Genomic DNA, 21,281 nt, shown 5'->3' on the forward strand with positions numbered 1-21,281 from the left:
GCCGGCGCCTCGGCCCGGCCTCTCCGGGGACGCCACCCAAGCTTCGGTGGGAGGGCCGCCGAGCGAGCGGGGCGTTCCGAGGGGCGGCGACGCCGCGGGGCTCGGCACCGCCCGACAGCTGGCAGGCGGCAGTCACGTGCCGGCGCCGCTCGACGTCCTTCCGCCTCGCTAGCTGTCATGGCGCCGGCCACGTGACCCTCGCCTGCCGCACTCGCCACGCTTCATGTTGCCTCGGTAACTGTCACGGCGCCGATCACGTGATGCCCGGCTCGGCCCTGGCTTCCGGTCACTCCAGTTGATTGCTCTCGGCGCGACTGCTGCCTCTTTTTCTCTCTCGTGGACCGCGATTTTGCCCTTCTTCCCCCAGGAGAAGCGCCGCGCTGACTCTGCGCGGCCCGGTAAGTGTATCGGAGGCTGTGCCTTTACCGGCGCTCTCCCTTCCCGGCTGACCCCTGAGTGCCAAGCAGCAGCCGCCCACCGCTTTACTCTAGTCTCCATAGACTCCTGGATGCTGCTATAAAAAGTCGGTTTCTGATGCCCTGAATCAAACGAAGGATAGAAATTCCACATTGGTGCCGCAAGTCAATAATCCTGACAGCTAGATTTGCCTAGAGTACTCTTGCTCCGCGTCTCCACTGGCTGCCACGGTTCCGATAACCTAAAGTAAATAGAGCTGCGTTCGGCCGTCGTCTACGCACGCCTCCCGGGTCGATAGCATCGGCTTTCCCTTGCCTTGCCTGTCCGAGTCAGCGCGTGCGCAGACTGCGCCCGGCGTCGCCCCGGGAGGAGCCGCGTAAACAGGAAGTGGGCTCCGCGCTGGCGGCCTGCTGCGGTAAGGTCGGTCTGCGCAGAGCGGGTGGCCTCGGGGTACCCACCCTGCGCTGGGGGCCGCCCGCCTTCGGGGGCCCGGCGGAGAGGCGGCGCCCGGAGGACGCGGGGCGGAAGGCTCGCCTCGCGTGGGGGAGGCGCTGCCCCGGAGGGCTCGGCGGAGCTGCCTCCGCTTCGGCTTTCCCGGGAAGCAGGTTTGCCTGGAAGGCGTTCGGGGTGTCTTCTGAAAGGCGCCGTAGAGCTTTGGGTCGCAAGTGAACTCCCAGGTTTTCGTAGGGGCCGCGGCGCTCTTCCGTCCACTGCGTGCGTGCGAGCGTCCCCGTGGAGCAGCCCAGGCCGCCGCGGCGTTTGTTCCTGACGAGTCCGTCGGTGGCCTTGTGCCGAGCCGCTCGTGAGAAGCCGCGTCCGAATCCGCGCTGTCAGTCGGGCGGCCCGATCGCGGTGCTCAGTCGGCCTGACCTTCCTGGACGCCGACCGCCGCCGCCTCCTGGGCGTGCGTGGCCTGCGGCAGGCGACGTGGCCTTTTTTTCTTTTTTTTTAAATTTAGCATTTCGCGTAGTTTTTCAGGTGTTTTCACTTTTAGGATCGAAGTTATTACTCAAATGCACTTTTTTTGTTAGAGGCTTGATTTTTTTTCCTCCTGTGTTGTGGAAAGTGCCTTTTGCCGTGGAATACTTGCTAGAACCAGTCTGTTGGCGTCCGCAGTGTGGGGGAAGAGGGTTTATTTCGGTAGCTTTAGGGATATAAATGAGAGTCCCATTCAGTCTCTTCTGACAATTTCGGGCGGTTGGCTCTGCCCCTCTCGGCTGCAGCTCTCAACTAGAGCCTTCCCCCCTCAAAAACTGCGTGAGCATCTTGTGAACTAGAACTTTACTGTTTGCAAGATCGCCACACTCCCACGTGATTTTTACGCAGGTGAAGTAAATGTTGTGTTAAAATGCACTTCCGTATTGTATTTTAACATTAAGGTCGCTCCGGACAATTTTTCAAGTGCTGGTTTTTTGGGGTTGTTTGTTTAATCTCTCTGGTCTAAATATAGACTACCATAAATAGATCGGTTAAAACAGCCTTGATTTGTGGAAGATATTTTGTTAGCGCATCTTTTGTATGTAACAGTTTACATATAAAATGTGTGCTGTGGGATGGTGGGCTTAGTACCACCAGGCTTCATGGGGAAAGAAACCATGGGGGTTGGAGTGTTGGTCCCTAGAGACGAAGGCTTGTTTTACCGCAGGCTGAGAGGTGCCTTGAAGGGGGAGATGGACGCTCTCAGTTCCTTGAGTGCAGAGCACGGAGAGGGCCCTGGGACGTGGTTGAGTGTGCCAGCTGCTGCTCGCAGGACCGCAGCGGGGTTCGTGCCTTTGCTCGTGTGGGCTGAAGCCCAGGCACACTCAGCAGTTCCTGAAGGTGTTTATTTTTGGTTGTTTTCTCGTCTCAATAAAGTTGTTTCTTTTTGTGACAGACTTGGACCATCATGTAGTCACTCCGCTTGTCTAGACTCGGTTAAATATTTGTATATCTGATACCTTTTTCCTGCACAAAACATCTTGGCCTTGTACTTGGCAGTCAGCTTTGCTCAGGAACCACCGAGTTACTCGGACGATGCCCTCGTCCTGCATAAATGTCCTGGCCTCATGTTGGGGCTGAGGGACTCTCAGTGCTCGAGCTCCTGAAAAGTACAGGGTAGGACAGAAGCAAGCACGCCAGCTCCACTGGGCAGTGGGCGAATTACACCTGCATCGTAGCTTTGGGCTAAACATTTTTAAATGACGATCTTTCTGTCCCTGGGCAGAGAGAAGTAGAGTCTAATGAAGAGTTAAAACAGCAGGAAGGCCAGTCCTTAATTCCATTTTAGTCACCCGTCAGACTTCTGTGGGCCTTAAAGAATGAGTGTTCTCAGCAAAAGCAGGCTCACGTCCCTGGGAAGTAACCCAGGCGTCTGTTACCATGTCCCAAAGGTCAACAGCCTTGTCTACAGCAAGCTAATAATGCGTGCTCAGTTGATGAGTTGACTGAAAGCAAGGGGCTCTTCCCCTCCTTGGTAACACTTTCTGACTGCATGTAAACACGGTATTTTTGTGGTTTTATCAGGATCTTATGATTCTGTTGAAAAGGTTGTGCTTTCAAGGGTGATAGATGACTTGCTCTCCGGTTTATTTCGCCTTCCTACCCTTTTTGTCCTATCACAGTCCCTCTAGTGGTCCCTGTCTCTTGTTCTCTAGTAAACGCTTAATTGAAAAATACTTTTACACCATGTTCATTATTTATGAAATATGTTGTCTTTAATTTTATGTATTCTATATAGGAGACATCTGGAAAAAATGACCCATTGGTTTCATAGGAACCCACTGAAAGCCACGGCTCCTGTCTCTTTTAATTACTACGGTGTGGCCGCTGGCCTACCTGCTTCAAAAATTTGCAAGTAAGTTTTAGTTGTATGCAAGTCTGAGATTTGCTGTCACTCTTAGATACAAGGTATTTTGTTAGATTTCTTGGGTAATATAGGAACAGGTAACACATTGTCCCTACCTTGAGAGTTGCTGATTTGTGCCAATGAAGAGTGAAATCATAGAGTCAAACTTTGGCCATCGTCCAGGCCTATGTCATTAATGTAAAATTAATAAATGAGTCCTAGGAGACTAAAGGAGTGACAACAAAAGAGTTATGATTGTTTTACTGTAGTGTAGGAGATGCCAGAAAGTAGGAGACGGACATTATTAATTGGCTGGCAGTGAATTCATTGAGTTCAGAACAGGGAGAGGTCCCTGTGACTTGGAACGGCCATCAAAGAAGTCACATAGGAGAACGGACTGGAGCTGGGTTTAATTTGAATGGCTTAATTTAGGAGTTGGTAAGCTGTCCCACAGGTTCAGCCTCCTGTTTGTTTTTTTAAAAAATAAAGTTTTATTGGAACCCAGCCAGACCCACATTTATTTATACCCTGCTGTGGCAGCCTCCAGAGCAGCAAAACTGGGTAGTTGGGATGGAGACCTTGTGCCCCAAAGAGCCTGAAATGTTTACTCTGTGGAGTTCCTGATGGAGGGGGTGGGGAAAGAGGAAAGTGAGGGCCGTCACTAGGGAGCGTGAGTGGAGTGGGCTGGCGGCTGCGAGGGAGAGGAGGAAGAGGTACTCTGCAGGCACCGGCTCGCCTGATGGGCCAGCTGGCTTTGGGAGATTGGGAAGGGTACAGTCTGAGACAGAAAACCTAGGTAGCTGGGTCAGTGGTGGGACCAGTAAGGGAAGAGCAGGGCAGTGACCTCATCTCTAGACCACTGGTCGGCGAGCCACTAGATAGCAAATGTAGTCAGTTTTTCTTTGTTCTGGAACCGTTATAGATGTAGAAACCATTCTCAGTCTGAGAGCTGATCAAGAGTAAGTCGTGAGCTGCACAAAAACAAGCTGCAGACTAGTTTGCCAGCCTCATCTGGCCTCCCAGACGCTGGTTGCCAGGTAGCTGTTTATCTGTAGCAGTGGGCACGTCTCTTAATATCTTTGGGCCTGATTCCTGATGTGTCAGATATACAGCATAAATTACTATTGCTACAGTTCATTTTTCTCAAATTCAATAATTTTAAGATGAGTTTAGCTTTATACAAGTTGGGCTGTAGGTGACAGTTGAGCACCTACTTTGGCACACAATGCTTGAGCCTAAACTAGGCCTTAAAGAATTTTTTAAACTTCAGATTTCTTCCCAATTCAGGAATCACCCTTTCAACTTTTAGATAAGTACCTTAAGCAGTGACACATTCGTAAGCCTGTTTGTTTCTTAAGATAAGCCTCCTCAGAGTCAGCACCGGTGTGTATGCACAACATCAGGAACACTCCAGATGAAATGTCCCGTCCTGTAAACATGACAGACATGTCACAGCCATCCTAAAGCAGAAGGAAATGTTTGAGAGTTGCTGTTCTTGCACTCCAGCGTTTTGAGTACGTGCTAGCCTTGCCTTTATTCTAGGGCAGGCCCTGCTCTCTGGATGCCTTCCAGTTAAGAGGTCGTGTTTCTACTGTCACTCACACACTTCAAGTGGCTACAGCCTTTGTCCATGCAGTGTGATTTCAGGAACCTTCAGTGAGCCTTTAATTGCCTTCCAGACAATATGTGGAAGTGAACTGAACAAGTTAGAGCTGACAGGTTAAGTCTGGAAATGGAAGTAGTGGAAGGTGGTGAGATCTCAAAGGGAAAACTGAAAGCCAAGGGTGGAAATCTTTTAGTGGAGATAAGAGGACACAGGGAAAGTGAGAAACTTGTAGAGATGAGAGGAGCACCTTGGAAACTTAGTATTGTGGGGAAAAATTCCAAGGAAAAAAATTTGTGTACTTGGTAATACCTGTAAGGGAGGGGTTGGGCCTCATGTGCATGTTAAAGCTTTTCTTTGAGACTTCTAAGCCACTTTTACGTGGAAACAGGAGAAAAGACAAATCTGCAGTATTTGTGCTGCAGAGAAGTAAAAGAACGGAGCTGAGAACAGTTCTAAAACTAAGTCATGCGTTTTTAGACATTTTGCATGTGCCCTGAGTTGTGGAACGCTATTTCAGTTTTAAAATATTTGCGTCCTAGCTTAGCAGCACAGCGTCTACCTGGCAAGCATGAGATTGTGAGTTCAATTCCCAGTACCAAAAATAAATATAAAAATAAGAGAGTCCCTTTAAGGAGTACTAAAAGTAGACACAAATATAGTAAATTTCCGTTATGTCCAAAAACTTAAGGGCCAGCCAAATAGCTCAGTGGATTAAAGCACCTGCTTAGGCAGATGCAGGGGCCGGAAGTTTGATCCTGATCCCCAGGTCTGCCATGCTGCCCCTGCCCCTGGGGCACACTGAGACAGAGATTGAGACTGGGGACATGTGCCTCAATCCCAGCACTTGGGAAGCTGGAAACAGGAGGATCACTATGAGTCCAGTCTATGTGTTGAGACCCTGTACACCCTGTCCTAAATACAAAAAAAAAAAAAAACTGAGCTAATCCAAAAGCTTATCATGAACTGGTTGAAATTGCTCATTATTAATTCCTCCCCTCAATCTGAAATGCATGCATTTGTTTGATTTTTCTAATTAAAGCTTGCTATGTATATTTACTACATAATTGTATCCACAATTTGTCTTATAAGTGAACTGGATTGATTTTAATACAGTGTGCCGTTTTAAAATAGTTACTAGTAATTTAATTTGTCTCTGATTGTATTTACTTCTGTGTACTTGCTGATGCCTTGGAGGGCGAGGGGTGGACATCACACGCGTGTTAGAGCTTTTCTGTGAGACCTCTAGGCACGTGCACAGAGCAGAGCACCGCAGCCTCCCTCCCTTTGCCTTCCTGTTTCCTGTCAGCGACCTCAGGTCATCCAGGGCGCGCCTCCTGGAGCTGTTCACCGATCTGAGCTGTAACCCAGAAATGATGAAGAATGCGGCAGATTTGTACTTCTCACTTTTACAAGGTTTGTCGTTTATATTTACTTGGGCGTTTAAAAAATAAAACTTTGAAGAAGTTCACATTATTTCATAGAATTTTTTTTTTTTTTTTAAATTTTATGTTTTTGGCACAGGGTCTCACTGCCCAGCTCAGACTTGTAGTGATCCTCCTGTTTCAGCCTCCCCAGCACTGGGATTACAGGTGTGGCCCACCATGCCTGGTCTTGGTGGCTGGCTTGGTGCACCTGGGGCAGGGCTGGCACAGTATGCAGTACTGGGCATCGAACCCCGGTCCTCGTGCTTACCTATGCAGGTGCTTAGACTGCTGAGCCATCTCTGTGGCCCACTTCTTAGACTTCTTAAATATGGAATAAGGATTTTTTTTTTTCTCTGAATACCTTCAGGGCAGGTTTGGCTGGCTTGAGTTGTGGGGATGGAACCACAGCAACCTGAGCCCGACGTCGAAGCAGCCACTTAAAGAGCTCAGCTAAGGGGCAGGCCCCCAGACTTCTTAAATATGGATAGTGTAGTGTTGTAAGTTTTGATATGCATGAGTTTCAGAAAAGAGGTGGTAAGGCAGTGTGTGCTTTAACACATCAGAAGTTAAAGGTACATGTAACGCGATCCTCACACCTCCTGGAACTAGGTAACCTCTGGAGACAGTGTCAGATGCAGTCAGGGAGGAAAGGCCAAAGGTTTCATTCAGGCACCTGGAAAAGCAGTGATCAGAAACATCTTTCAGTGGAACCTGTGATTTTGCTTCTCAAACTAAAATGTCTGTGTCTTTGTGTAGGTTTCATACATTCCCCAGGTGAATCTACACAGGAAAGCAAGTTAAGATATATTCAGAATTTCAAGTGGACCGATACACTGCAAGGACAGGTGCCAAGGTAAAAGTGTACTCGTGGCCTCTGTTAGAAGGCAACGGGTGGGGGTGGGGGTGGGGGTGGGGGTGGGGCAGTAGAAGAAGCATGGGCTTGGCAAGCTCAGGGCCCTGAGCTCAATGCCCAGTACTGCAGAGGAGGAGGCGGCGGCGGCGGCAAGGGTAGGTCTCGTCAGCACTTGCTTACCAGGAAGGTAGGTAAGAGCATTTCACCTACATCTTAAGTTCAGTGAAGCATTACTCGTTTCTCCCAGACCAAATCTGTCTTTATTAACTGGAATTGAACAGCCGTGACATATTTTTAATGCATGAACAAGGCAAAGATTGGGAATCCAAACTGACATGCAGTCTTACCTTTAAGGCCTGTTCTTTTGATGGGTAGTTCAGCCATCCTTGGTCAGTCTGTCTCCTCAGTTGTGTACTCTGATTGTCACCATTCGTTTTTTCCATGTTTCGCTGTACTTTTTCTACTCTTTCTAAAAACTTCATTTCAGAGCTTTTCATCAACCAGTTGAAACTATTTGAAACAGACTTAATTATAACAGCAATTAGATCATAATGTACTAACCTTCCTTAGTTGCTTTTTTAAAAACACAAGTGGGTTCACTATTTATTTACTTATTTATTTGGTACCAGGGATCAAACTAAGGACCTTGTGCTTCCTGGGCAGGCACACACTATTGAGCTACCTCCCTGCTCCGTCTGTTTTTAGAATTACTGTTTTTTATTTTTTTGAGATAGTCTCACTGTGTAGTCCCGGTGGACCTTGAGTTCATGGTGTAGCCCACGCTGGCCTCAAACGTGTGGAGATGCTCTTTCCTCAGCCTCCGAGTGCTGGGATTACAGGCATGCACCACCACACCCAGCCAGAATTGCTGCTTTATGAAAGCAGAGAGGAAGGCCCTGGAGATTGCTGCAGGAACGAGGCGCTGGTGCACGCAGGGGAGTGTGGGCTGGCGTCCACGCGTCTGTGTGTGCGCCCCAGTCTCCAGCTGAGCAGGCGTTGGCTGCTTCGGGGGTCAGAGGCTGTAGTGAGGACCAAAATGAGGGCGCTTTGCTGAGTAAGGAGAAAGGCAGACTCTGAGGAGACAGTCTTCAGCTGAGAGGCGTTGGCCACTTCGGGGGTCAGAGACTATAGTGAGGACCAAAATGAGGGTGCTTTGCTGAGTGAGTAAGGAGAAACGCTCCCTTCTTTGGGAACATCGTGTGCAGAACTCACAAATTGGGTGGGCAGTGGGGAATACGGGTCCTGTGCAGGTGTCAGTGTTCTGGGGTAATGGGCTTCATTAGTCTGATATTATATTTCCTGTCTTATTCAGAAGTTCTTTATGCTGGAAAGAGTAAGCTATTAAAACTAAGAAGCAAAACAATTTTAAGAAGTTTTCTAGGGCCGGCCAAATAGCTCAGCAGATTAAAGCGCCTGCGAACAGGTGTAGGGGCCAGGAGTTTGATCCCTGGCCTGCCGTGGGGGTGCGCACCTGTAATCCCAGCACTTGGAAGGCTGAAAAACAGGAGGATCACCATGAATCCAATCTGTGTAGTGAGAACCTGTAGACCCTGTATTAAATACATTTGAAAAAGTTAGAAAAATAAAATATCGACGTGTCTCATTCCTTTCACAATAAAAGATACAAAGTACAGTTAAAATTTTTAATTTAAGACTGGGCATGGTGGCATGTAAAATAAACTTAGTACTTTTGCATTCTTCATTTGAGGCAGTACGTAGGAATGTTTAGACTCTTGGAATGACAGAGATGATACTGGAATTAGTATCTCACTGGTATAGTGCACTCTCACTGTTTTCTTTATGCCTTAGTGATAGAATAGGAAGAAAGCAAGGGATAAAATATTCTTGCTTTCAAGACCTTTTTCTTTGCATAACACTTGGTGTTCAGAACTCTTCATTTATGTTTCTTTTAGCTATCTGTCCTGCTCTGCCTTGATTTCTTTTTTTTTCTTTTTTTGGTGGAACTGGGGATTGAACTGAGGCCCTTGAGCTTGCCAGGCAAGTGCTTATTCTACTGAGCCATCTCCCTGGCCTGTGCCTTAATTTTGTTTTTACATACGTCTGCTCCAGTCAAGTAGGTTGGATCCGTTCTACCAGGAAAACCCTTCTTGTCCTTTGACAGCATCCTTCTCGCCGGGGCACCTTTCCTCCATGTACTCACCCCTTGGGGCACAGTTTGGTTTCCTAAGTACCAGTAAGGCTTCTTTGTGACTCCAGCTAAGACCACCCCTCCTCGGAGTTCCATTGTCACGATGCATTGCATAAGTGCCGCTCATTTCAGAATAAAAGTACTGATTCTGGGCCCTTCCCAGACTTTGAGTCTGAAGTTCAGCCCTAGAAGTCTGTGTTTTCAAAGGTACTCTTCAATTATCAGTGTGTGGTACACACTGGGCCAGTACATTCAGCCGCTCTTTGTGAATTAACTGTGTGGCTTTATCTACCTGTCCATATTAAACACAACCACCATTTTCTTCCTTCCTGTCTGTTTTTTCTTTCTTTATTTACACACATGTATAAGTTAGCTTGTAGTTTGTAGTTGTGAGCTGAATATCTGGTGGGTTTCATATAGCAATAATTTACTAATTTAGAAAACTTGCGGAATGTATTTTTAATTCCAGTGCCCAACAGGATGCTGTTTTTGAATTAATTTCCATGGGATTTAATGTAGCTTTATGGTACACCAAATATGCTTCAAGACTGGCTGGCAAAGAAAAGTAAGTTAAACGAAAAAGGTTCATGCACATGTAAATATTATCTTTCAAAATGAGTTTTGTTTTAGAAATTCTCGGCCATTGATTAAAAAGTGCTGCTTCAGGTAACTAAAAGATTGCCTTTTAAGTACTACAGTACTTATGAAGCCTCACTTTAAATTGGAAAAGTTTTTTTTATAGTTTGTCATGTGGGAGGTCTCTCTGGATAAAAGACTATGGAAAAATTGACTACATAAAAGTATTATCAGCAAAGTTTAAAAACATTTGAAAATTAGTCAAAAGAATTGCGATACATACGATAAATTACTTATTTTTGTAATGTATGTGCTTACAAGTCAAAAGGAGAAATAAGAGAACATAACTGGGTAATAACAAAAGAAACACAAGGCATGTAAATATATGCAAAGATGTTTTGAAGGACTAAAGAACAGCAAACTGTACTAAATCGTTGCCCTTATAAGCGCTGCCTCCAACATACCACTAGTTTCTTTCCTCTAGTTTTCTTCCCTCAAAGACATCTAATTTTGACACTTAAGAAATATACGTGAAAAATACCGGTTATGGCTTATACCTAGATGTCTCTCAAAGCCTGCTGCACTCGCAGCTGCGACTTTGGGGAGCCACTGGACTGTGGGTGTGAGGCTCGATTAGTGGTTTTTATAGTAGCCACTGTGGGCTCAACATTGGGAAACTGGCAGGCCAGTTATGATCCGCCACACGTAGGAATAATACACAGCCACTTTGCAGTGAGGTTGAATTCTGTGTGCTCCTGTGAAATTCTCTCTTTATTGTAGAGATTAAGCAGAACAGTGCTTGTTTTATTTCATGTGTAACATAAACATGTACTATTGTATACGTACTGAGTGCTTAATGCTTGCACTGGGGACAGAAGAGTCTGGAAGGGACTAGCCGTAGGCAGGTCTCTGCCTTTCCCTCTCCCCGCCATCTTCTTGGATACTGCCTCAGTTGCTGTCCCATTGCCGAGACAGAATGCCCTCGCTCACAGGCTGAGGTGGAGAGGTTATTTCAGCCTAGTCTGGACGTTTTCGTCCCTAGTCAGCTCCAAAGCAAGAGACCCAGTGGTGGGGCGGGGAGCAGAACGTTGCCTGTTTTCCCTGTTCATTTCATCCAGGGCACAGCCTGTCAGTGGTCTCCCCTCTTCACAGTATGTCCCCCACTAATCAAGCATCACGTGGTCCAGTCACTCCCCAAAGTCCCACCTGTGAGTGCAGGGGGCTTTGAGAGATATCTAGCTATCGGCTGTAATAGGTGTTTTTCATGCATATTTTTGGTGTCAAAATTAGACTTTTTTGGAGGAAGAAAACTAGTGGTGTGTTGTAGGCAGAGTTTTTAAGGGCAGTAATTTAATAGAAGACCCATAATTTATAGGATCAGTTGATGGTAGTTCCCCAGAGAGTCAGGCACAAAGCAGTGCAGGAGATCTGCCCACATGCTAGAGACCCAGAGAATCTGGCCCAGTGTCCTGCAGGAGTCCAGATGAGGCCTAGGGCCCATGGCCATGTCCCGTGCAAGCCTGTTTCATGGATCTGCATGGGAAAGACCCAAAGGTAGTGGTGGAAGCTAGACAGTCTGGGCCAGCAGGATCTATGCTGGCCCTGGAGCCAGGAAGTGACACGTGCAGTAAGGACCAGAGCTCCTCCGAAGAGAACCACAGCCATCCTCAGGGACAGTGAGATCAGGAGCGCCTCCAGCCATGAGAACAGCCAGGTTCCCATCGGAAAAGCCCGCAAGACAATCTTCTGGGGAGAACCCACAGCTCTACCTGCTCCCCGCCACTCCCCCTTTTCTGCTGTTGGCAGCAGTGCTCAGGGGCCTTCCACACCTAGCACTATGCTGATTCACTTCGGCTGGGGGTACAAGTTGCCACCAGTCGCCTGTCCTCCACAGGGTGATAAGCAGAAATAACTTCACTTGAGGTAATATATTAGACGTTGGTTTTAGCAGCCAGAACTGGACCCATCCTCTAACTAACCCACTCACTGTCTTCAAGCATAACAGAAGATGAAGCAAAAGAGGTCCACCGAAGCCTGAAAATTGCAGCTGGGATTTTTAAACATTTGAAGGTAAAGAAAACATTTTAAATTAAGTATATTTCTAATGCTTTAACGCTTGAATAATGTTTTGTAAGGGGGGGGGGGATGGTTTCATTCTGTACAATCAGTCCGGGGCCTTCACGGCCTGTGGGGGATCTGCTCTCGGACAGAAGACCCCTTTTTCCAGGGCACAAAAGCTGGTGCTCAAGTCCCTTTTATAAAATGGCGTAAGATTTCTGTGTAACCTGCACCTTTTCTGCCTTACACTTTAGCTGGTGCAAGGGAGATGCTGTATAAATAGTCGAACCATGTCGTTGAGGGAGCGAAGATGGAGTTGCGACGTGCTCACGGGTGCCGTGTCACAGTCAGATGCTTTCGCCGTAAGGTGGAGGTGTGCAGATGCAGAGCCCTAGATAGTGCAGGGCCGGCTGCTGTCAGTCTGTCCAGGGCGAGCTACCGGACTCCTCAAGGCGGCAGTTCTGTTCACTGTGTCTCTAGTGTATGGAAGTTCCCATTCACTCCCAGTTAGAAGTTCAGCGCGTGGCGCTGCTTAGGAGAAGCTTCCATTTCCATAAGCTCGCTGCTGCTGCTGCTGCTGCTGCTGCTGCTGCTGCTCTTCATGCACAGGTTGACTGTCTCAGAGCTGCTTTTCCTCATCTCTGATACCTGGTTAAGTAAGATTGGACATCTCTGTTCCTCAGGAAAGTCACATCCCGAAGCTCCTCACACCTGCGGAGAAGGGAAGGGACTTGGAGCCCCGGCTCCTGGAAGCATATATCCTCCAGTGCCAGGCGGAGGCTCAAGAAGGTACCCATGTGTTGTAAGATTGCTGTTCAAGGAAATCTGTGTCGGCATTTAATTACTTTTAAATCAGAAATAGCTGTATAGCTTGTGATTTCCAGGTTTTGAAAACTTGTAGGAGTAGCTTTCCCTTTAACATCTGCATTCATGAAGGAAAAGCCCTTACAGCTGAATAGCTTTGAGGATTTTGGAAAAAGTCGGGTGTGGTGGTTTGTTGTTCTAATGCCAGCTACTCATGAGGTGAGGTAGGAGGATTGTAAGCTCAAGGCCAGCTGAGTCAGCACAGCAAGACAGGCCCCATCTCAGAACAACAGAAAGCTGGGGACCTAGCTCAGTGGCGCAGCACCTGCCTGGCAAGCCCAGCGCTGAGTTGAGTTACACAGACACACATCGGGCTCCATACCACTCCCAACAGTGTGAATCACAGGAGGGCAAGAGAAAATTGCGGTTTGTATCGTTTCTAATGCTTTTTTTTTTTTTTTTTTACTATTGTATTATTTAAAAGAAAACTTCTACAGGCTTTGGTTTTTCTTTCCTTATTTCAAACTCTAGTCCTCTGAATTTGCTGTCCTTCCTACTAGTTAAGTCTTGACTACTGATTGATTTAAGGAAATGGCATCAGAACCATCAGCCTCATTGTTTTCATTTGTGTTTGAATTTTGCATAACTTGTTGTGTTAAACTTGAACTATGTAAAAGTCCAGAAAAGCGTCAGGCTGTCTTTGCTGACCTTGTGGCAGCAGGTGAGTGTGAGTCACACCCAGACCCCTTCTCTTGTGTTTTGCCCCCAGTGACAATTGCCCGAGCAATTGAACTCAAGCACGCTCCGGGGCTGATCGCTGCACTGGCTTACGAAACGGCCAATTTCTACCAAAGAGCCGGTGAGCGCCTCTATAATCCTGCTGTTAACATTTTGTCTTAGCTTGGCAGATTGTTTCCTCTGAGCTAAATTAGAAATGAAAATGAAAGGGTTCTCAGATTTTTCTACTGTCTGCAAAGCTGGAATATCTTCATTATTATGTTTATCTTATTTTAAAGAATTAGAGCTGCTCACTGTTAATAAGCTGTGTCGCCAGGAAGGATATGGCTCTACTTCGTAGCCAGTCATAAGTAGCAGCCACCTGGCTCACTTGCTGTTGCCTTTGGTTTTGGTCTTCATGGCAACCTTAGGATGACTTCATGTTGACTATGATTCACTTATCGAGACATGAAACTGAAACCAGAGCATTCGCATGCCCCACCTGTCACTTGGAGCCAGTTGGGATGGATCAGAACTCAGGCTCCAGTTCTGGTTGTTTTGTTCTTCATGTTCACTTACTTAAGCAACATGCCTGCATTTCTATTTAAGAAATGATTACTGTTCTAGCTGCTGAGTCGAGTAAGTTGAGTAGATTTGTAGGCTCAGGACAGAGGTGAACGTACCTGTGGAGTGTGTCCCGTGATGCGTAACGCTGCTGGAGCAGCGAGGTAAGAACCAACAGCCGGCTTGCTGGTGGAGGCTTTCTGGAGGAAGGTGGCATCCAGCCTCACCTGGCAATCACAGAGCGGTTCTGAGTTTCCCGGGAAGCTGCAGTGTGTAAGAGTGAAACGTGTACACTGTAGAGGGAGAGGAAGGGGCCTGCAGGCGGCTGCTCATAGCTGAGACCAGGGAGGGGTGAAGGAGGGGCGCTGCGTATTTGTGCGAGCCAGAACGGCCTGATTCTGAGGTCACTTGGGCCTGCTACGAGATTCCACGGGCTCTGCCTCACTGCGGTTTGCCCTGAGCGGGCCTGTGGCTGCCCTGTGACACAGGCTGGCTGCACCGGGTGTCTGATGACTTGGATGGAGAAGGAAGCAGAGGGGAGGAGACAGACTCCTGCAGCGTGGGTGTGAGTGTGTGTGGCGTGGGAGTGTGTTTGGCACAGGACTCCTTGAGACGGGAATGGAGGAGACGAGCCTGTCCTCTGTGTCCCTGCCTCGGGGCTGCACTGCTGCTGCGCTGCCGGGTTATGTAGGCTGTGAACCGAGAGAGTATGGGGAGCAGCCTCCCACCAGCGCTGGCTGCCACCCGTGTGTCTGTAATTTAAAGGTCACTAACCAGCAAGTCAAAGTGGTGCCTGATACTTAACTTGCTACAGAGTTTTGTATAGATGCTTGCATCTCAGCCTTGACCAGCATTCTGCTTTTAGCGCCAGAACACATGAACTGAAAGTCTCCTAGTGAATCAGGGTGAAATTATATTTTGCTTTTTAAAATGTAACTTTAGATCATACTTTATCCAGTTTGGAGCCTGCATATTCTGCTAAATGGAGAAAATATCTTCACTTGAAAATGTGTTTCTACACAGCCTACGTGAGTATGAGTAACCTAAGAACAGCCTAGATGACTGGGGCACCCCTCCCCAGACTCCGATTCCTCAGCATTTTATACGTAGCACGTGGTTCTCAGTAGACACCACCAGTGCACTGGGGGGACTGAAGCGAGTGGGGAGAGACGGGACTGAGCCCCGGGTTAGTGACAGACTTGCGCTCTGATTTGAAGCCTGCTTTCTGCGTGCTCAGGCATGTTGTCCTGGACACCGCCTGCAGGATCTTGTGCAGGGGAGCACCTCTCGGCAGAATGCTGTCAGCGCCTGGGGATACACCCTGAGAGTGACCACTGGGTTGACTAGTGCCTCAGAGAGATGGGCAGAACCTTTTCCTGAGGCCAAGGACGTGCCTTACTACTTACACACCAGAGTCTCTCTCAAAGCGAGCATCTCAGGGCCTCTGCTGCTACATGGGTGATCGCAGAAGAAACCCTCAGGCCAGCGCGCCTTCCCCAGACACTGGTCCTGATTGTCACAGTGCTTGTCTGGTTAATGCAGCACTTTCCTCCCCAACTGCTTGTCCTGAGAGTTCTGTTTGTTCTGCTCTGAGAGAGGGTCTCCCTGTGCAGTGCAGCCTGGCCTTGGAGTCACGCTGTAGCCTGGGCTGGCCTGGAGTCACAGTCCTCCCGCCTCAGCCTCCTGAGTGCTGGGATTGCAGGCATCACCACCATGCTCAGCTTGCACTGTCCTAATTTTAAAAACAGATTTCAGCAAGTAACCTTTGCTCCTAGAATGCAGTTAGAAGGCTATTTTTGCTCAAATCTGGATGTGATTGCACCATTTGTAGGAACAGAGACAGGGAAAGAAACACTTAAACGGAGCGATGTAAGGGGTTCTGCTAAGGCATCAGACAGATGTAGACATTTGCTTTCCTCACGCCGCGGTGGTGGTGGAGGGAGAGCGTGAGTGTGAACGTGTCTCTTTCCCCAGGCATACTGTTACCATGGCCAGACGCTGCTGGCCGGAGACAAGTGCGGGGAAGCAGTCAGGGCTCTCCAGGAAGCAGAGAAATGTGAGTCTGACTCTTGGCTCCTTTGTTCTAAGACAGAATAAGTAGGCAGCCAACGAGATTCGGCTCAGTTCCTGAGTGGGAGCAGGACCCGATGAGGTGGTTGGAGAGCAGACCACAGTGTCTTAAACCTCCAGCCTATAGAAGATGCCCGCTTCCCACTTGCAGTCGCGGTGAGGCTGTTGCTGTCCCTAGGCAGAAGCAGCAGCAGCCCGGCCGCTGGCACGCGACGCTTCCTTACTGCGCACAAGCGGCGCGTGGCTGTTGTCAAGTGACTGTCTCTTGCACAGTGTACGCCAAGGCCGAGGCGCTCTGCAAAGAGTATGGCGAGACCAAGGGGCCCGGACCCACGGCCAAGCCTTCGGGACACCTGTTCTTCTGGAAGCTTGGGAGCCTGGTGAAGAACACGCTGGACAAGTGTCAGAGGGAGAACGGCTTCATGTGAGCGCACGCGCCCCCGCTCCCCGGCCGCTTGGGCTGCTGCCACAGCGTTAGCAGGCCAGCAGTGCCGCTAGCGATGAAGTCCCGGCGCTGCAGTGCGACTGCAGCGCTGTACCTGCGGATGGTGTATGCGAGCGAGACCAGAACTCGGCCATGAGTTGCCGACATAGCTCATGGGTTGTCTTAGCAGCTTCCCTGTAGTTGTCACTTGTAACTACCTACAGATCAGAAAATGAAGTGCTGCACAGTCTCTCCTGGACCTTTCCTGCTGTTTTGTTTCTTTTTTCTTTTTTTTGAAACAGGGTCTTTCTGTGCAGTTGAGGTTGGCCTTGAGCTCACTTTGCAGCCCAGGCTGGTCTCAAACTCGAAATGATCCTCCTGCCTCAGCCTCCCTAGTGCTGGGATGACGGGTGTGCTGCCCTCTGCACCAGTTTCCCACTCTTGAATTGGGGTTTAAACTGCGGGTCACCTCTGTGGGTGTAGATTGCACCCGCCCCTGCTTCTGTGTCTCGCTCTTCCCCTGGTGTCCTGCACCTGGCTGTGCCACCTCGAATATGCCCAGCTCTGCTTTGTCTCTGATCAGATCCTTGTCTTCTGGCAGTTTGCAACCCCAGCAGCGTCAGGGACAGTGCACTTCTTGGCTGCTCTGTGAACTGCAGGAAACAGAGAAACTTCCTCGTCACTACTTCAGACCTTGGATGTGTTAGGAACCCAGATAGCCAATGCATGAATGCCTGAATGAATGATCCACTATTTAAATTGCTTTTTGCAGTTACTTTCAAAAAATCCCAACGGAGGCCCCACAACTGGAACTCAAAGCAAATTATGGGCTGGTAGAGCCCGTGCCTTTCGAATTTCCTCCTGCGGGTGCTCAGTGGACACCAGAAGCGCTGGCTGCATTTGACCTCACCAAGAGACCCAAGGACGACAGTGTATGAGATGGGTTTCTCTGTTACGAGTTTGAATCCAGAGTTAGTGTTTTGATAGCTGATCTCTAGTCAGATACACAGTGTGTCTCCATGTTAATCTGGCTAATCACAGTGCGGGCAGGATGTGCTTGCCACAGGACTCAGAGAAAGTCGGCACCCTCAGTGTCTCCTGGTGTTTGACACAACATCATTTCCAACGTGCCACCTTGCCTTTAGGGTGTTTGGCCTCCTTCCAGAAGAGCTGAGGGAAGGGTCGCCATGTTTCTGTTGCTGTGGCACTGTCTCGGATTTGGCATTATGGCAGCATGTTTAAAGATTTGCTCTAGCTTCAGCACTCTGTGAATTATCCAGGAGCAACATATTTTATTCATTAACATCTAAGTACATCTTGGTATTGAGCCAAATGATGGTTTATGTGGAAATTTTGAGATTGAACTATCAAAAGACCAGGGACCTGTAACAAAGGAAAGGAAATTACTTTGCAACCCCAGCCCCACCCTCAAAATTGTATTTTTATATAGTTTCCTTCCCATGCTAAAGCCATTGTTCCTTAAAATAGCCATCTTTATATCCTGTTCAGCCCTTGAGACACAGCCCTAAGAGGTAGCCTGATACGGTCCTGAGGTGCTCCAGACTTGTGCAGTCCAGCGGCAGAGGGCCGTGCGTGGCGCCGTCTGGCCGCCCATCTAGGCTAGCACTGAAAGGGCCCCTGGCTGTCATAAGCAAATTGACCTGTAGCTTCTGGGGCAGCTTGCTTGGCCTCAGCTTTGTCACCTAGTGCAGCATCTTTTCAAAGCCTGAAGTAGAAGAGGTCACAGCTTTGTGTTCCGAACCACACCTTACATGCTGTCTGTGTTTTTCCTTCTCCCTAGGCCAAACCCAAGCCAGAAGAAGAAGTAAAACCTGTGAAAGAACCAGACATCAAGCCCCAGAAGGACACTGGCTGCTACATTTCCTAAAACGCCATGGGGCTCCACTTGCTCTAGTGCATAGGAAAAACCATACCGCTTCAGTCCCTCCTTGAAGTGACTGCTCTGCAGGCTGCAGAGGAATCGCGTATTGGAGAGCATCCACCTTCCGTTGCTTCTTCTTGACTTTCAGCCTTGTGGGGATGCTTCCCGCCCTGCTCCCAGACGCCCTCTGCTCAGACGCCCGAAAGGCTCAGTACATGCTTGGGTTGGGTCCTTTTGAATACTGGGTGCTAAGTTTCAGGTTAATGAATCATGGGCCTAAATGATGTGTTTTCAGACAGATTTTTCTACACAAAAACCTTTATTTTCCTCCCTGATACCAGAAGAATGACAAGAATTGATTTTGAAGAGAGACAGGTTTACCCCCTCACTACTGTGTTCATTCTGGACAGATTTCTGCTCTGAGTTCTTTGTCTTTTGCAGTGGGGAGAAGGTCAGGTCAGCGCACCTTCACGGCAGCCCCTGTGTGTTGGGGTCAGAATCCCCGTGAGCATCAGTGTTGCTGGGCTGAGCCCTTCAGGAGCCTGGCTTGCTTTGCTTCATGCAGGCTTAATGACCCCCGGTGATTTTTATTCTTTTTTTTTTTTTTTTGTGGAACCGGGGATTGAACTCAGGCCCTTGCGCTTGCCAGGGAAGCGCTTATTCCACTGAGCCATCTCCCCAGCCACAACCCCCGGTGATTTTTACATATCCCTTTTCTAATGCCTTTCTTACTTGGAGATTAAAACTTTGTAACAGCACTTGGTGTTTCTATGTTGGGGAAGATAGTTTGGGAAATGTTTTTTGAAGAAAGCAACATTGCATGATACAAAGATAAAACTTACGTAGGTTGTCCTGAGTTACACTGGTAACTACTTTCTTTAAAAAGTCTTAGTACTAAGTGACCTGGTTGCCCAATTTCGGTGTGTATTGTTTTGACATGTTTCTGTAATATGTGTGTCCTACTGGAATTGGACTACTTCAGGCCTTAGGCCATAGCAGGGACTTCAGAATGCACGTGCAGGTTGGCACCAGAAATGGGCTGGACTACTCGAAACAGCCAAGAGTACATAACACTGGAGAAGTCGCGGAGGCCTGAAACTTCAGCAGAGCCAGGACGGCTGTGGGTTCACTTCATGACCCTTCTGGGCTAGTGGGTAATTTTCCTGTATTAGAAATGACAGATTGGTTCGCTTAATAGAAATAATAGTAGTTTTTGAGAGCTTCCTGCAGGCCCGGTGCCATGCTGAACACTTACGTAGATAAACCATGGAATCCACAGCACCCCTGTGAGAAAGGCGTGAAACTGCAAAGAGCATTGAAAGGCGAGTGCACGTTTCCTTACAACAAAGGCAGGGAGTGTGACGTCTGTCTTAGCTTGTCACAGGGACAGAGTGCCTGGTGCACACGCCTTGAGCAGAGCTTTACTGTGGCTCACGGTTTCAGAGGTTTTGGTGCATGGTCCCTGGCTCCACGGCAGAACTCCAGGGAGGGAGGAAAGGCGCTCGCGTCAGGGCCAGCTGGGGACAGGAAGCCTCGGGCCACTCCCCTGGTGACACCACTGCGCCCGCATCGCATTTCCCAGGCCAGGCCCCAGCCCCCGGATCCGGCCTCCGCCACCACTGAGCAAAGGAACTTTAGGCAACATCTGTGACCCCACTGGAACAGTGCCTGCCTGCGTCCAGACGTGTTCAAATAACTGACGGCATCGATCACAGCAAGCTCTTGCCCTTCCCTTCACTGCAGAATGAAGTGTGTTTGTAAAATATATGGAAATGCTAATTAATGCTTACAAGATCTAATATTTGAGCCTGCAGTTTCTAGAATATTTGAAACAGTAATAGATGCTTAGTTTTATTCTCCTGATTAGAAAAAATGTGAAGTGTCACTGTGTTTTGTGTCGTGGTTACCCCTGGATCTCTCGTTGCTCTGTGCTATTGACAGCAGCATTTGAAACAGTACTCGGTACCAGCTGGGCCCAGTGTACGGCTGGTCCTGGCACTTGGAACACCATGGCCGCACTCCATGAAGATCGTGAGCCACCCCGCAGGCTGTGCCAGCGAGCAGTTCAGCGCCTGGAGCGCAGCAAGTGTGCTCAGGAGGGAGGTTCGGCTCGGCAGAGGTGACGCTGTGATCCACACGCTCCGTGTGCATAACGCTGTGAAGTGGTGCTGAGAGTCGGGGAGTTACACGGCCGAAAGCTGCACCTGCCTGTGCTGACGCGCACGTGTCCGTGACAGGCGGCGCTCGTACTGCTTCAGCTGGATGGCATCTGTGTAATGAATCACCCTTTTATTTATGAAAATAAAAGCAGTTTTACTCACGTGCTCATTGAGGTCTTTGTGTCTGTTTGCAGTTACTCGATGTCGGTTGTTTCAAGCTGCAGGAGTCACTAGTTCTCTGCTCTGTGGCCTCTCTGGCTTCTGCTGTTTGCTGGTGACTTCCCCTCTGCCCCGCAGAGAAGGGCTCGAGGGCCTGTGCATGCGCGGGATGTGACATGCAGTGTGGCGTGCGTCTGTGCTGCGTGCGCCCCCGAGGGCTGCCCACCGCTGTCCTCTGGCAAGGTGCCGGTCCGGCGCTCCATAGGAAGGCAGAGATGAGCCTGGCACGCTTCTGTTCCAGAGCTTGGTTGCAGCTGTGTAGAAAGTCCTGTGTTCTGGTTGCCATTAACGCCGGCGGCCATAAGTGCGGTGTCGGCTTGGGTGGCCCTAAGCTTGTCTGAAGGCTGCTCCAGGCCATGCCTGCCTTGCTAGGGGGCACTGTCGTTCTCAGGGCAGATGTGGCTTGCTGGTTCCCATTTCTCATTGCCCCCAAGGCACCCCTGGCTGGGGTTGTCCCCCAGGAGGCCCGAGGCCTGGCAGTCTGCGCCCGGAAGTGTCCAGGCCTTCAGACAAAGAGGGCTGCAAATAAGCCAAT

The 21,281-nt window shown here is 48.9% G+C and overlaps 1 protein-coding gene across 4 annotated transcripts; it reads left to right on the forward strand.

The window, feature by feature from the left end:
- Positions 1–184: 184 nt before the first annotated feature.
- On the forward strand, positions 185–18,385 carry Brox (BRO1 domain and CAAX motif containing). 4 transcript variants are annotated; one of them, XM_004626885.2, is made up of 13 exons: positions 185–398; positions 3,134–3,250; positions 6,154–6,260; positions 7,028–7,124; positions 9,743–9,838; positions 11,847–11,919; positions 12,591–12,696; positions 13,481–13,570; positions 14,935–15,020; positions 15,967–16,048; positions 16,336–16,486; positions 17,259–17,418; positions 18,288–18,385. In XM_004626885.2, the coding sequence occupies exons 2-13, from the start codon at positions 3,150–3,152 to the stop codon at positions 18,372–18,374; spliced, it is 1,236 nt and encodes a 411-aa protein (XP_004626942.1). In that variant the 5' UTR covers positions 185–398; positions 3,134–3,149; the 3' UTR covers positions 18,375–18,385. The 4 variants fall into 4 exon arrangements, with proteins under 4 accessions (XP_004626942.1, XP_023565984.1, XP_023565983.1 ...); XM_023710216.1 differs by lacking the exon at positions 185–398 and adding an exon at positions 465–837; XM_023710215.1 differs by lacking the exon at positions 185–398 and adding an exon at positions 465–832.
- Positions 18,386–21,281: the final 2,896 nt, after the last annotated feature.

This window comes from Octodon degus, unplaced genomic scaffold (assembly GCF_000260255.1).
Source record: "Octodon degus isolate 3935 unplaced genomic scaffold, OctDeg1.0 scaffold00017, whole genome shotgun sequence".
NCBI lineage: Eukaryota > Metazoa > Chordata > Mammalia > Rodentia > Octodontidae > Octodon > Octodon degus.

What these genes read in the sequence shown, in the direction of transcription:
- Brox (XM_004626885.2), top strand. Translation starts at nt 3,150, where the DNA reads ATGACCCATTGGTTTCATAGGAACCCACTGAAAGCCACGGCTCCTGTC. An exon ending in GTACTTCTCACTTTTACAAG is followed by an intron (nt 6,261 to 7,027) that starts GTTTGTCGTTTA and finishes GTCTTTGTGTAG; the next exon opens with GTTTCATACATTCCCCAGGT. An exon ending in CAGAGGGAGAACGGCTTCAT is followed by an intron (nt 16,487 to 17,258) that starts GTGAGCGCACGC and finishes TGCTTTTTGCAG; the next exon opens with TTACTTTCAAAAAATCCCAA.